Here is a 12,498-nt window from a genome sequence, read left to right as displayed (position 1 = left end):
CGTTCTCTTCCTTTCGCTTTCTTTACAATGCTACTTGACATTTGAAGTTCTAGCCAACTGAATAAGCTTTCACATCTATTATTTCATTCGATCCACTCAAGAATGCTGTAAAATAAGTAAATCAAACATTACTTACTCTTATTAATAAGGAAAAAAAGTACAAACTAGACCCAGTGTCTAAGATACACTCTGTAATTACCCAGCTGTGTAACCTTGAAGAATCAGTTCACCTCCCTGGATCGCCTTTTCTCAACTGGAAATGAGGAAGCTTGATTAGATGATTCTTTCACCTTTAATGATCTATGGTTACTAGGCATTCTAGGGCTCCAAGATCACACAGCTGATTAACTGACGATGGAACTCAAACTGATGGGCAAGGGATTTTTCCACTCTCTGTCAGTTAAGAGGCTGCTCAGTTGTCAGAGTATAAAACAACGGAGACAAGTTGTTTGTAAACAATACAAAACAATACTTTCCTTACCCATCCAAATATTCCCAGTATTGATTTAAAGTTACAAAATGCTACTCTGAAAAGTAGAGCTGGGGTGTTTCTTTGCATGAAATAGTCCTCTATCTCTACTTGGAAAAAAAGGCCTCATCTTTCTTCCTGCCACACCCTCCCAATTCCCTCCATTCCCCAGAAATCATCTCTGCCATGCATAAGCAGCTTTACATTTACCTACTCATCTCAAGGTATCTGGGCAGAAAAGGTGGCTGTGTCGTCAAATGTTTTAATCTTGCCATCTGGCTTTCAGAGTGCAACAGCAATTGAGGTATAGTGGAAACATAATAAAGCAAGGTGGCATTTCAGAGTTTCAGAGAAAAAGAGGCCTGGCTTCAATATCAATGAAGGCATGATTGCTAAGCATCCTAGAAGTAACAAATTTAGGAAAATTAAAGATAAAATGAGACTTAATTAGAGGAAGGTGGCCAAATACAGTACCATCCCCTCAGTAAGTGATCTGGAAAAAAAAGTATTGTAGATTATATATGAACCATGGAACATGATAAGAATGGACAAAAAAGGAAATTGTTACCTAGCAGCAACCTGTACAGGAAAAGAGAACTGCAAAATGCTGTCACAAAGCAGGTACTCAGCTTCCTTGGTGTTTTTCAATCAGAAAAGAATAATTGGTCATTTAAAGGAAAATGGAGAGGCACCTGGGTGGCTCAGTTGGCTTTAAGCATCCAACTCTTCATTTCTGCTAAGGTCATGATCTCACAGTTCCTGGGATCTAGTCTCACTTCAGGCTCTGCACTGACAGCACGGAGCCTGCTTAGGATTCTGTCTCCCTCTCTCTGTCCCTCTCCCACTCACATTCTTTCTCTCAAAATAAATAAACATTAAAAAAAAAAAAGAAACTGGAATTCATCATAAATAACAAAACTTATGGCAATTTAATTCATGGAAACATTGAATCAATCAATAACAAACTGAACCCAAATGTTTTATCTTTGTATTAGTGAAATTTTTATGTTTAAATATCTCTTAAATGCCCTAAAACCTAGTCTGTAATTTTTCAGTATAAAATCAAGCACTTTTTATTACAAATTGGATTTCATTTCTGCTTAAAATAGTCTTCAGCAGCTTACTATTACGCTATGCCTACAACATCCACCATGTATTCTTATACTTAGAATAAGCATTAGGAGGCACCTGGGGTGGCTCAGTCAGTTGGGCATCTCACTTTGGCTCCAGTCAGGATCTCACTGCTCGTGAGTTCAAACCAGCATTGGGCTCTGCGCTGACAGCTCAGAGCCTGGAGCCTGTTTCAGATTCTGTCTTCGTCACTCTGCCCCTCCCCTGCTCGCTCTCTCTCTCTCTCAAAAATATAAAAAACGAAACATAAAAAAATTAAAAAAAAAAAAAGAAAAACATTAGGTCTGGACTTGATCCCTGACTGTTCTGTTGTATAACCCTAGACTGGTGACTGACCTCAGAAAGCCTAATTTCTTTTTTTCTTTCTTTTAATGTTTATTTATTTTTGAGGTAGGGGACAGAAAGAGAGGGAGAGAGAGGTTCTGAAGCAGGCTCTGGACTATCAGCATACAGCCCGACAGAAGGCTTGAACTCATGAACCGTGAGATCACGACCTAAGCCAATGTCGGACAATTAACTGACTGAGCCACCCGGGCACCCCAGAAAGTCGAATTCCTAATCTGCCAAACCAAGATAATGATGCTAGCCTTGCCTAGTACACAAAGGGTTTTTAAACAACAGAAATTATATATGTCCAGATGTTCTTTAGGTATAGTCCCCTATGTGCATTATGAACAGCAGTCCCAACCTAACACATCATCTCTGAGGTGCCTGCACTTACCGTGAGTGCAGAGATGTGCACTGCTTGAACGTCACCTCCATAATCCTCACACACTACATCATGAGCTAGCAGTTCTTTTTTCACTTTTTCAGGATCAGCCTCAGTTTTGTCACATTTGTTTATAGCAAGGACGATAGGAACTGAAGAGTTAAAAAGAATGCAAATGAGGATACCTTCAATTCCAGGTATTCACAGTGAAAGACACCAACCTTTTCTAGCTTTCTCTTTACTGAGTAGATGTACTAAACTACAAGAAAGACCTAAAAGACCTGCTTTAGACCCCCTCATCTTTCTGCACATAAAGGAGGATTCTGGATGCGAGATGTCAAATTGTAATTATAAGCAGATTCTGAAATAAGAATAGATACCTAAGATGAAAACAAACAAACAAACAAAAACAGAATTTGGGTAGAAAAAGGCCTATCTGTAAGCCTGAAAGCAAGATCAGCAATTACACTGAAGATAATCTGTCTGCAGAAAGAAAATTAAAAAGTCCAGAAAAGATTCTAATTCAATTCTAACACCACTAGATCATTTGCCTCTTCTTTTGAGGAGCTATTAACTCATTGAAAGCCAACATCTTACCCTGGGCTGAAACGAAGTAGCACTGTTGTAAATTTTCTTTCAGGATTTACCGCAATTCTTTATTAATATATACTTTAGTGACTGACATATAGTAGATTCTCAATAAATGTTTACTGAACAAATGAACCAAATAATCTTATAATCTACTTGTCTTGATCATTAGACAAATCACATAAAATGCTAGGAGATCATTCTCTGGTTGGGTTTCACCAACTGTGCTACAATTTTCTCAGGTATCAAAGGAAGAAAAATTGAAAACAGAAACAAAAAAGTTATCCACAACCTACTATTATGAAAAAGTACATTCCATATGGATGAGATGGAACTTAAGGGACAAGAGAACAGGAATAGAAAGCATGATGTAAGAAATTTATCCTATCTCAACCAACTGCTTTGCTATGGATCCCTGGCAAATTTATCACCCTCTTCTTTTTGTTGTAATATTCCCTATGTTCATTAAGAACATAGTCCATTCCACAAAGGCAGTTTTGAAGAATTAAAAAGAAAGGAGAGTAACACTGGAAGCTAAAAGAGCAGATTTCAAATGTGGACACGTTGAAAATTAACTGTAACTGGAGGCAGTTCCTGCCATTCTCGGTTCTTAGTTTTCATGCTGTTAAGAACTGGCGTAGACAGTGATTCTCAAACTTTTTTTTCTCTTGCCAACAAACCTAAGGGAATATGAGGCACTCCATCAAGGTACATTTTCTCAAGATAACAGTGTTTTCTCAGTGAGTGTAGGGTAATATCAGAATAAGAATGAATGAACAAAGTATGTGTGTGGGGGGGTAGTAGCTATTACCACAGTTTCTAAATGGAGAAGTGATTTTAAAAAGTTTCAATTTTATACCTCTAAGAATTTATGTAAAGCATACGAAGAAAAAGTTTCTCTTTAGAGAAGAATTCAAGATAATAAATGAACAAGGAATAACAGAATTAGAATATAACCATTTTGCAACTCCTAATGTTAACAGGTGATGGGTATGTAGTTTATTATTCTACTCTTACCTTTATAATTATTTAACATTTCCATAACAAAAAAGTTTTTAAAAAGTCATCCGTGGTTATTACATTTTCACACCATGCCAACTAAGTAAACAGTATTAGAAGGACTGTATTTATGGTCACAGGTCCCCAGCTGACTCCTGCTACACTCTTTTTAGTAGTTACATCTGTGGGAAAACAATTCAATCATCTTTGAGCTGTATCTGTAAACAGGCATAATAATCCTGGAATTGCCAGGTAGATTAAATGAGCTACATGTACAGGGCACCAGAATAGTGACTTTTTGTAGATCTTTAAAAAAAAAAAAAAAAAAAAAGCAACTGCTTTCCTGATACACATAATCAGCCACACAGTACCTTGAGCATCTTTGGCATGCTTAATAGATTCTACAGTTTGTTTCATCACTCCATCATCTGCAGCTACGACCAATATGACAATGTCAGTGACCTGAGCACCTCTGGCCCTCATTGCTGAGAAAGCAGCATGTCCTGGAGTATCAAGAAAGGTGATCCTTTCCCCAGAAGGCAGAGACACTGTGGAAACAGAAATCCAAAAATACTAAGGACTCAAATGTGCGCTTTCTTAATACAAAGGAATATATGTGAAATTATCAAATAGAATCAATAATTCCTTAAAATAATTTATTCCTCCCATTAATTTTAATTGGGAACAATACAAATCATTATTTCACACTGAAAAATGATAACAAAGCAGTGAAACATTTAGTATTTTCATGTTATAATTTCAAAGTAAAACTTTTTATAGTTTTAGAACATATTTTCATAAATGTACCAACTGGTATCTATTCTGGGGAGAGAACAGACTGATAGTTACATAGGAAGTTTCCCTTTCATTAGCTACACAATTGCCTTAAGCAAAAGGCAATTTAGTACAGAGTAGCTCAGGATTTGAGCCCAAACCCAGCCCAAACCCTGCCTTGGATGTAAATCCTAGCTTTGCCATTTATTAGCTGTATATCTCAAACAAATAACCTATCCAAGCCTCAGCCTCCTTATCTGTAAAACAGGGGTATTAATACGTACTTCGTGATGTTGTGAAGATAAAAATAAAGCATATAAATAAGGGGCTCACCACACCACACACCACAGTGCTGGGCACATGCTAGTTGCTCAGTAATGGTAGCTGCTATCTAATTATTATTATGAACATTATTGTAACCAGGCATTGAACAATTTTAAGTTCATTAAGCCAAACTAAGAATTGCCAGAATAAAAATATAATTTTCTTCTTATAGAATGTACAAAATAAGCTTTATTAACCAGCTGCTCGATATTTCATCAGACCAACAGCCTTAAGCTTTAGACTTTCCTTTTACTTTTAATTTGTGTATCTCACGTTAGGACACTTGGTTTAAGAAAACAGTACGTGGGATTCCCAAGCACACTGTAAGGTAATTTGGGTCATACCAAGAAAGGCACCAATGTGCTGAGTGATGCCTCCAGCTTCCATTGCTGCCACTTGAGTTTTTCGCAGTTTGTCGAGTAACGTCGTTTTCCCATGATCAACATGGCCCATTACAGTAACAACTGGGGACCTTGGGGTTAATAAAGCTGGATCTGCCTGAGGCCTACAATTAACAGCAAAGGAGTTTCATTTCTTAAATATCTTTATAGCCAATGAATTGGTTTGCAGTCATCTCTGTGAACTACCACTAACAATACAATCCAACATTCAGCTTTGATTAGATATAACTATCTTCCCCTTCCACACATATAATAACCTATGACAAGACATGTAATGACTGCCCATGCACAGTTGGCATTTTCAAAACAACAAGCAGAACTGAATAAAATTTTTAAATTCAGGGTCAATATATACACTCAACAAACTAAGAAAAACAACCCTTAGAGTTTGATAACCTGAATATATTTAAACACTCTGATGTTTTAAACACTTCGAAGAAAAGTTTAATCTATATTCCCATGTCACTTTAATTGCAAAAAAAATTTTAAAGCAAATCTTTCCATTATAAAGTGTAAGTAAAACTAAGTGGTCTTCTTTCCGCAATATACATGGTTAAGTTTTACCTTCTTACAGCATCTTTATTTTCTCTGACTTTGTCCTGTTTTAATTTGCTCCATTTTAACTTCATCCCCGCCTTCTTTACCACTTCTTTGATCCAGACTTCATCTAAATGTGAGTGTGCTTCGAGTGAATCTATGTCAAAAGCAGTGTTCATTAAAGCTTCATATACACAATCTGGGTGGGACAGAAAAACCTTTTAGGATCATGAAATATGTTCACGAAAGTGACCTCTATTAATAAATCTCAATATAAACAGTATACTCAATGAGAGGAATTAACTATGTAAGCTGTTCCTCTGTTAACAAACCACAAATAAGCTGAAAAGAAAATAATCTTTAAAATATGATTCATTTATATTAACATTTCTACATATTCATAAATATGTGAATATGTACCTTATGAATGATCTGAGCCACCAACAAAACATTATTAGGCATATTGTATACATTTAATATTGAGTTCTTTGAAAACTTGTAGTTACATATGTCATGTCTATACAAATGTGTATGTATATATAGTTGATATTCATTATTTGCAGCAGTTCTGTTCTATAAACTTGCCATGAATACTGAATTAGCAACTACTAAACCATCATTCCAAGGAAAAATATAAGGTTAGTAGGTTCCTTCAGCTCCTGGTCACATCTTCATTAGCAATCAATACATACCTAGTTTTATGTGTTTCTGTTTTAAGACACCTTATTTAATGTATTCTGTTGATTCATTAATACTGAACGCCCAGCCAAAAGCACTAAAAACAGCACATGAACAAAGCTTATCTAACACATGCATTTTCTCTGTAAAGCACACTACAGCCTTCTTGCAGTTAGTAACACTTCACCACTATGCTTAGGAGCCATTTTAATCAGCAAAATCAACAAAAAGCATAAAAATGTAAAAATGTGGCACTGAATAAGCCACAAAATGACACTTGTTTGCAGCATGAGAGCTAAAGCAAGAAGGCAGAATGTTGCCTTGTTGAACCTCAGGTAGGAATGTGTAATTGGGTAACTCAAATTTTTCACTGCTCCACACATGTCCAGGAATGACTGCAAAAGCAGTGTGAATACTGATTTTGGGGCTACAAATACATTTTAGAGAATCTTCCAATACAAAATCCTCAAATAACGAGGATCAACTGTATGTACACACACACACACACACACACACACACACACACACACAATCTCCGTATATACACACACATATAATTAATTAATTTACTTATGTAATCTATTTATGGTCTCCAAAAAGTCTTGAAATGTAAGAAAAATATTTACTTGGTATTCTATTTTACATAATGTACTTTGTTTTCATTTCAGTCATACTTCCTTGTGGATGATAAATGAATGTATCGGTCAATAAAATAAGTTTTATGTTTCCAGATGTTCAATCACCCTTTAAATATATATTTTGAGGGCCGCCTGGGTGGCTCAGTCATTTAAGCCTCTGACTTCAGCTCAAGTCATGATCTCATGGCTCATGAGTTCCAGACCCGCATTGGGTTCTGTGCTGACAGCTCAGAGCCTGGAGCCTACTTCAGATTCTGTGTCTCCCTCTCTCTCTGCCCCTCCCCCGCTCATGTCTGTCTGTCTATCTGTCTCTCTCAAAAACAAACACTGAAAAAAATTTTAAATATGTATTCTGAGAGACACATATGAAAGAAAGGCATCCTCAAATAAACAGAACATTATACTAAAAGAATATCCTATGCAGTAGTGTGCAGGTAAATGTTTACTCAGAAGACTCTCCAAAACCAAAAAAAAAAAAAAAACACCCTGATTATTATAGCATTTCCCAATTTCCACAGTGCAAATACTCCCAGATGGTTGATTTCAGCTATCAACATGAAATCACTGAACACAGAGATGTAAAGAGATGCACAGTAGCATACCATTATATAGAATTTCCACCATATAGGTACATAGGCATAAATCACCTCAAAAACACATAGAAAAATGCAGTAAAATAAAAAGGTTTTTTTTTTTTTTTTAGTTTACTTATGTATTTTGAGGGTGGGGAAGGGTAGAGAAGGAGGGAGAGAGGGAGAGAGAGAGGAAGGGAGAGGGAGAGAGAGAGGGAGAGGGAGAGGGGGGGAAAGGGGGGGAGAGGGAGAGAGGGAGAGAGGGAGAGGGAGAGAGGGAGAGAGGGAGAGAGGGAGAGGGAGAATCCCAAGCAGGCTCCAAGCTGTCAGCACAGAGCCCTACATGGGGCTCTATCTCATAAACCATGAGATCATGACCTGAGTCAAAATCAAGAGTCATATGCTTAACCAACTAAGCCACCCAGGTGCCCCAAGAGTGAAGGGGTTTAAGGAGTATTTATTACCTTTGTTTATGATTTATGTTACCTTTGTTTATGTTTATGATTTTTAATGGAAGCTCACATACTTCCTTATAAATTAGCAACTCAAAAGTTGGTGCAAGCCAGCTCCACTTATCACTGATCCTATTCTGTAATAACGCCAAGAAATCTTTTCCTATATATAATCCCACAACATCCTTTCCCAAGAAAATATATTTTAAAAGAATGATACAGGGGCACCTGGCTGGCTCAGTTAGAAAAGCATGCTACTCTTGATCTCAAGGTCATGAGTTCAAGCCCCACACAGGGTGTAGAGATTACTTAAATAAATAAAACTTAAAAAAAAAAATGATACAATGCAAATTTTCTATATGGATATGCTCTCATAGAACAATAAAATTCTAAACATACACATTATAATGAATACAATTCTAACAATGCTAAAATCCCTAATAATCCAGTAAATACTTTTCCAATATGATATCCTAAACTTTTTTTTTAAATGTTATTTATTTATTTTGAGAGAGCGCAAGCAAGTGAGTGGGCATGCACACGAGCAGGGGAGAGTAAGAGAGAGGGAAAGGGAGAATTCCAAGCAGGCTCTGCACTATCAGCACAGAGCCCTATGCGGGGTTCGATCTCAGGACCCGTGAGATCATGACCTGAGCCAAAATTAAGAGTCAGATGCTTAACTGACTGAGCCATCCAGGCACCCCTGATATCCTAAACTTTTGAAAGGTAGCTTATACAGAGATAATCTCTTTCCCTTTATATTAAATGCATTTAGCATTAACATATTATTTTATCTTTATCTAAGACTTAAATATTTACAAAGAGAAAAGTACCCAAAGCATTTCAACCACAGATATTACATCCGAAGTTATTTTAATTGACATAAAGGAAAAAAATATATACTCACATTGCTAATTTAGTAGTTAAAAATATTCACCATCTTTAATTCAAATGAGAAGTAAATATAATATTAAATAAGCTTCAAATAGAGAGCTTTTATTTAAATCATGGCATATCAGTTTTGGGTCTAGAACACTGATCTGTGATTAAATTCATATTTCAATTATACTATTTACTTGGTAACACAGAGGAATTATTATAGTTATGGGAGTGTGGGGGGGGGAATGTTAAAAAAAAAGAATTCTCATCTTTTAGTGATAAATACAGAAATATTTATGGAATAAATGATATATTAATAATTGTCACTGGCTTCTGCATACATTATACTTACATTCCATTCTTACAGCTTTCATATATGTATGAAAACTGCCAACAATAAAAGTTTTAAAAATCAAGTATATTATCAATATTATGTATAAAATCCTACCAATATAGTTTTCCTTGGAAAAAATGTCAATGATACAGTCATATCTATTTGTTCTCTTAAAGTTTTCTAATAAAATGATTATATAATCCAACTGCAAAGTTATAAAAATGCAAGACTGGGCCAATTTTCTATTCTTTGTGAGGATGCACATATACAAAGAGTGGTGGCACTTTCAGGCTGGAAACATATTACAGTTCTAGCTCTGCCCTAGAGCTCTGCTCTAATTTACAAAATAACAATTCTTGAGAGATAATTTGGTCTGTGAATAAAAGCATGACCTCTGTAGCCATACTCCCTGAGTTCAAATCCTACTCTACCATATACTAACTGTGGCAATTATTCATCCTCTCCATGCCTCAGTTTCTCAACCTACAAATAGGGATAATAATTATACCTAACTCTTGTGCATTATGAGAATTACACGAGTTAAGATACATAAAGTATTGGTACATGGTAACAGCTCAGTAATATGAGTTCTTATTATTAATTGTTTTTCTTTTTGCCAAGAGTCTGCTTCACTTGTCACTTTATTTCGCTACAATAATAGGCTATTTCTTATTTACTGAATTTTATTGTCAGCTTATAATAAAAACTCAAATTTTGCTCCAATAATCTTAAATCGGTAATAAATGCACCAAGAGTGCAATGAAGGAATTTAAAAAATGACGATGCTATACATTTATAAACAAAAACAGTATTATTAAAAGTTATTACTATAGGGTGCCTGGGTGGGTCAGTCAGTTAAGAGTTAAGCACCCGACTCCTGGTCTTGGCTCAGGTCATGATCTCATGGTTCATGACTTTGTGCACTGGGTCCAGGCTCTGTACTGTCAGTGAAATTCTCTCTCTTCCTCACTCTCTCACTCTCTCCTGCGTTCGCACTCTCTCTCTCAAAATAAATAAACTAAGCTTTAAAAAAAATTTACTACTACAAATATTTTTCTGCTGGCACTACAGATATTGTCACAATGAATGAAAAAAGAAAATCAAGGGCGCCTGGGTGGCTCAGTTGGTTAAGTGTCTGACTTCCGCTCAGGTCACGATCTCAGGTCATGGTCTCACAGTTCAGGGTTTGAACCCTGCATTGGGTTCTGTGCTGACAGCTCAGGGCCTGGAGCCCACTTCAGATTCTGCGTCCCTCTCTCTGCTCCTCCCCGGCTCATGCATGCACACACGCTTTCTCTCACTCTCTCTCAAAAATAAACAAACAAAAAAAAAAAAAACAAAAAGAAAATCAGAAAATTATAGAACAACAAAAGGATAGTAAGTATAAATAGAGTACTTCAGACCAAAAATATTCTTTGGATTCGGTCTGTGTTGAGCGTGGAGCCTGCTTAAGATTCTCCCTCTCTTCCTCCCTCTGCCTTTGCCCTTCTCCGGAGTGCTCTTTGTCTCTCAGAAGAAAAAAAAAACAAAACAAAACTCGGGGCACCCGGGTGGCTCAGTTGGCTAAGGGTCCAACTTTGGCTCAGGTAATGATCTCTTAGCTGAGTTCAAGCTCTACCATCAGGCTCTGTGCTGTCAGTGCAGAGCCTCCTTCAGATCCTGTCTCCCTCTCTCTCCACCCCTCCCCAGCTCGTGCTTTTTCTCGGTCTCAAAAATAAAAACATAAAAAAAAATTATTTTTTAATTAACCCATTAAAATAGTCTGGGGTACCTTGTTGGCACAGTTGGTTAAGTGACCAACTCTTGATCCTGGCTCAGGTCATGATCGGACAGTCTGCGACATTGAGCCCTGCATAGTGCTGACAGCATGGAGTCTGCTTGGGATTCTCTCTCTCCCCTCTTTCTTTCCACCCTCCCTCGCTCATGCTCTCACTTCTCAAAATAAATAAAGAAACTTAAAAGCCTACAGAATTTCTGAGAAAGAAGGGTTACTCCAGATAAAATCTTTTCCACCATTTTTGGCAAAGACAGAAGAAACTAATTAGAGTTTGTGACCTAAAGTGAAAACTAGTAGAATGATTTGATATCTTTTTAAACCATCAGTCTAATTTTCATCTTTGAATGCCTTAGTCTCAATGAAAATAAGATACCAGGTATCCCATGTTCCCATATTTTTCCTTATAAAAGTATCTGACCCACCTATGTCTTTTTCCATTGCTCTGGCCAGTTCCTCAACAGTCATTCCAATCCATACCTCCACTTCCTTTTTGAATTTTGGTGAGGACAATGGAGATTTCTGTGCTCTTTCTTCCTATTAAAAATTCAGAATGCAACAGAAGAAAGAAAAAAACTTTAAGTGACAATGTAGATTTATTCTGGAATATCTACCACAATCACAGCTCCTATTTCTACCAAGTAACACTCCCATAAGTAGTTAAACCTTAGACTAAAATCTAAAATCCTACATCCTTAATTCACTATCATACACTGATTTCCAGGTAATCAAATTCATCCACATTACTGAACAACAAAATAAAACTTCCTTTCTTCACAAAGATGTACTGCCTCAAGTGTAGCATTAAGGAATAAAGACAAAACACTCAAAATGAATTTCTACTCAGAGCTATAGGAACTTTCACCTCAGACCAAGTAATACAGTAACTAAAATCTGTAACTACCTTCTTTGTTACTAGAAGCCTATATTGAGATAGAGCCGCGCCAACGAATGGGTCTATTTGCCAGGGTCGGATGCAGAGCTGAGCTATCCCCACTGGGTAAGCAGATGAAAACACAGGACTCCACTGTGCTAACATTCTTCTTTGACACAGGCCGTGCAGCTGCCTAAAGACAGTGTGAAATCGTATCAAGTTCTCCAATTTCAGTATCTTCTGGTTCATGTTTCCCCTGGAAAAAGTTTTAAAATAATATTGGGTAATATTAAAATCAAGTTAGCAGGTATTAATTGGATATCTACTACATGAAAAGCATTGTGCTAGAGTTACATGAGTAAAGC

At 36.6% G+C, this 12,498-nt stretch overlaps 1 protein-coding gene across 7 annotated transcripts in view; it reads right to left on the bottom strand.

Moving 5' to 3' along the window:
• Nucleotides 1–12,498, bottom strand: part of MTIF2 (mitochondrial translational initiation factor 2) — a 28,522-nt gene that overhangs the window by 14,001 nt on the left and 2,023 nt on the right. For 6 of the 7 annotated variants that reach the window (XM_040453695.1, XM_040453696.1, XM_040453697.1 and 3 more), the window contains 6 exons: nt 12,164–12,389; nt 11,685–11,796; nt 5,960–6,131; nt 5,339–5,499; nt 4,268–4,444; nt 2,322–2,461 (listed from right to left, as the gene is read on the bottom strand). In XM_040453695.1, the coding sequence (XP_040309629.1) occupies nt 2,322–2,461; nt 4,268–4,444; nt 5,339–5,499; nt 5,960–6,131; nt 11,685–11,796; nt 12,164–12,382 (981 nt within the window). In that variant the 5' untranslated portion in view covers nt 12,383–12,389. The remainder of the gene's footprint in view (nt 1–2,321; nt 2,462–4,267; nt 4,445–5,338; nt 5,500–5,959; nt 6,132–11,684; nt 11,797–12,163; nt 12,390–12,498) is intronic. The other variant, XM_040453700.1, reaches the window with a different exon arrangement.

This window comes from Herpailurus yagouaroundi, unplaced genomic scaffold, assembly GCF_014898765.1.
Source record: "Herpailurus yagouaroundi ecotype Mexico unplaced genomic scaffold, PumYag 210, whole genome shotgun sequence".
NCBI classification, from domain to species: domain Eukaryota; kingdom Metazoa; phylum Chordata; class Mammalia; order Carnivora; family Felidae; genus Herpailurus; species Herpailurus yagouaroundi.
The sequence above is the reverse complement of the archived record's forward strand: the minus strand, read 5'-3'. Positions and strand labels throughout refer to the sequence as shown.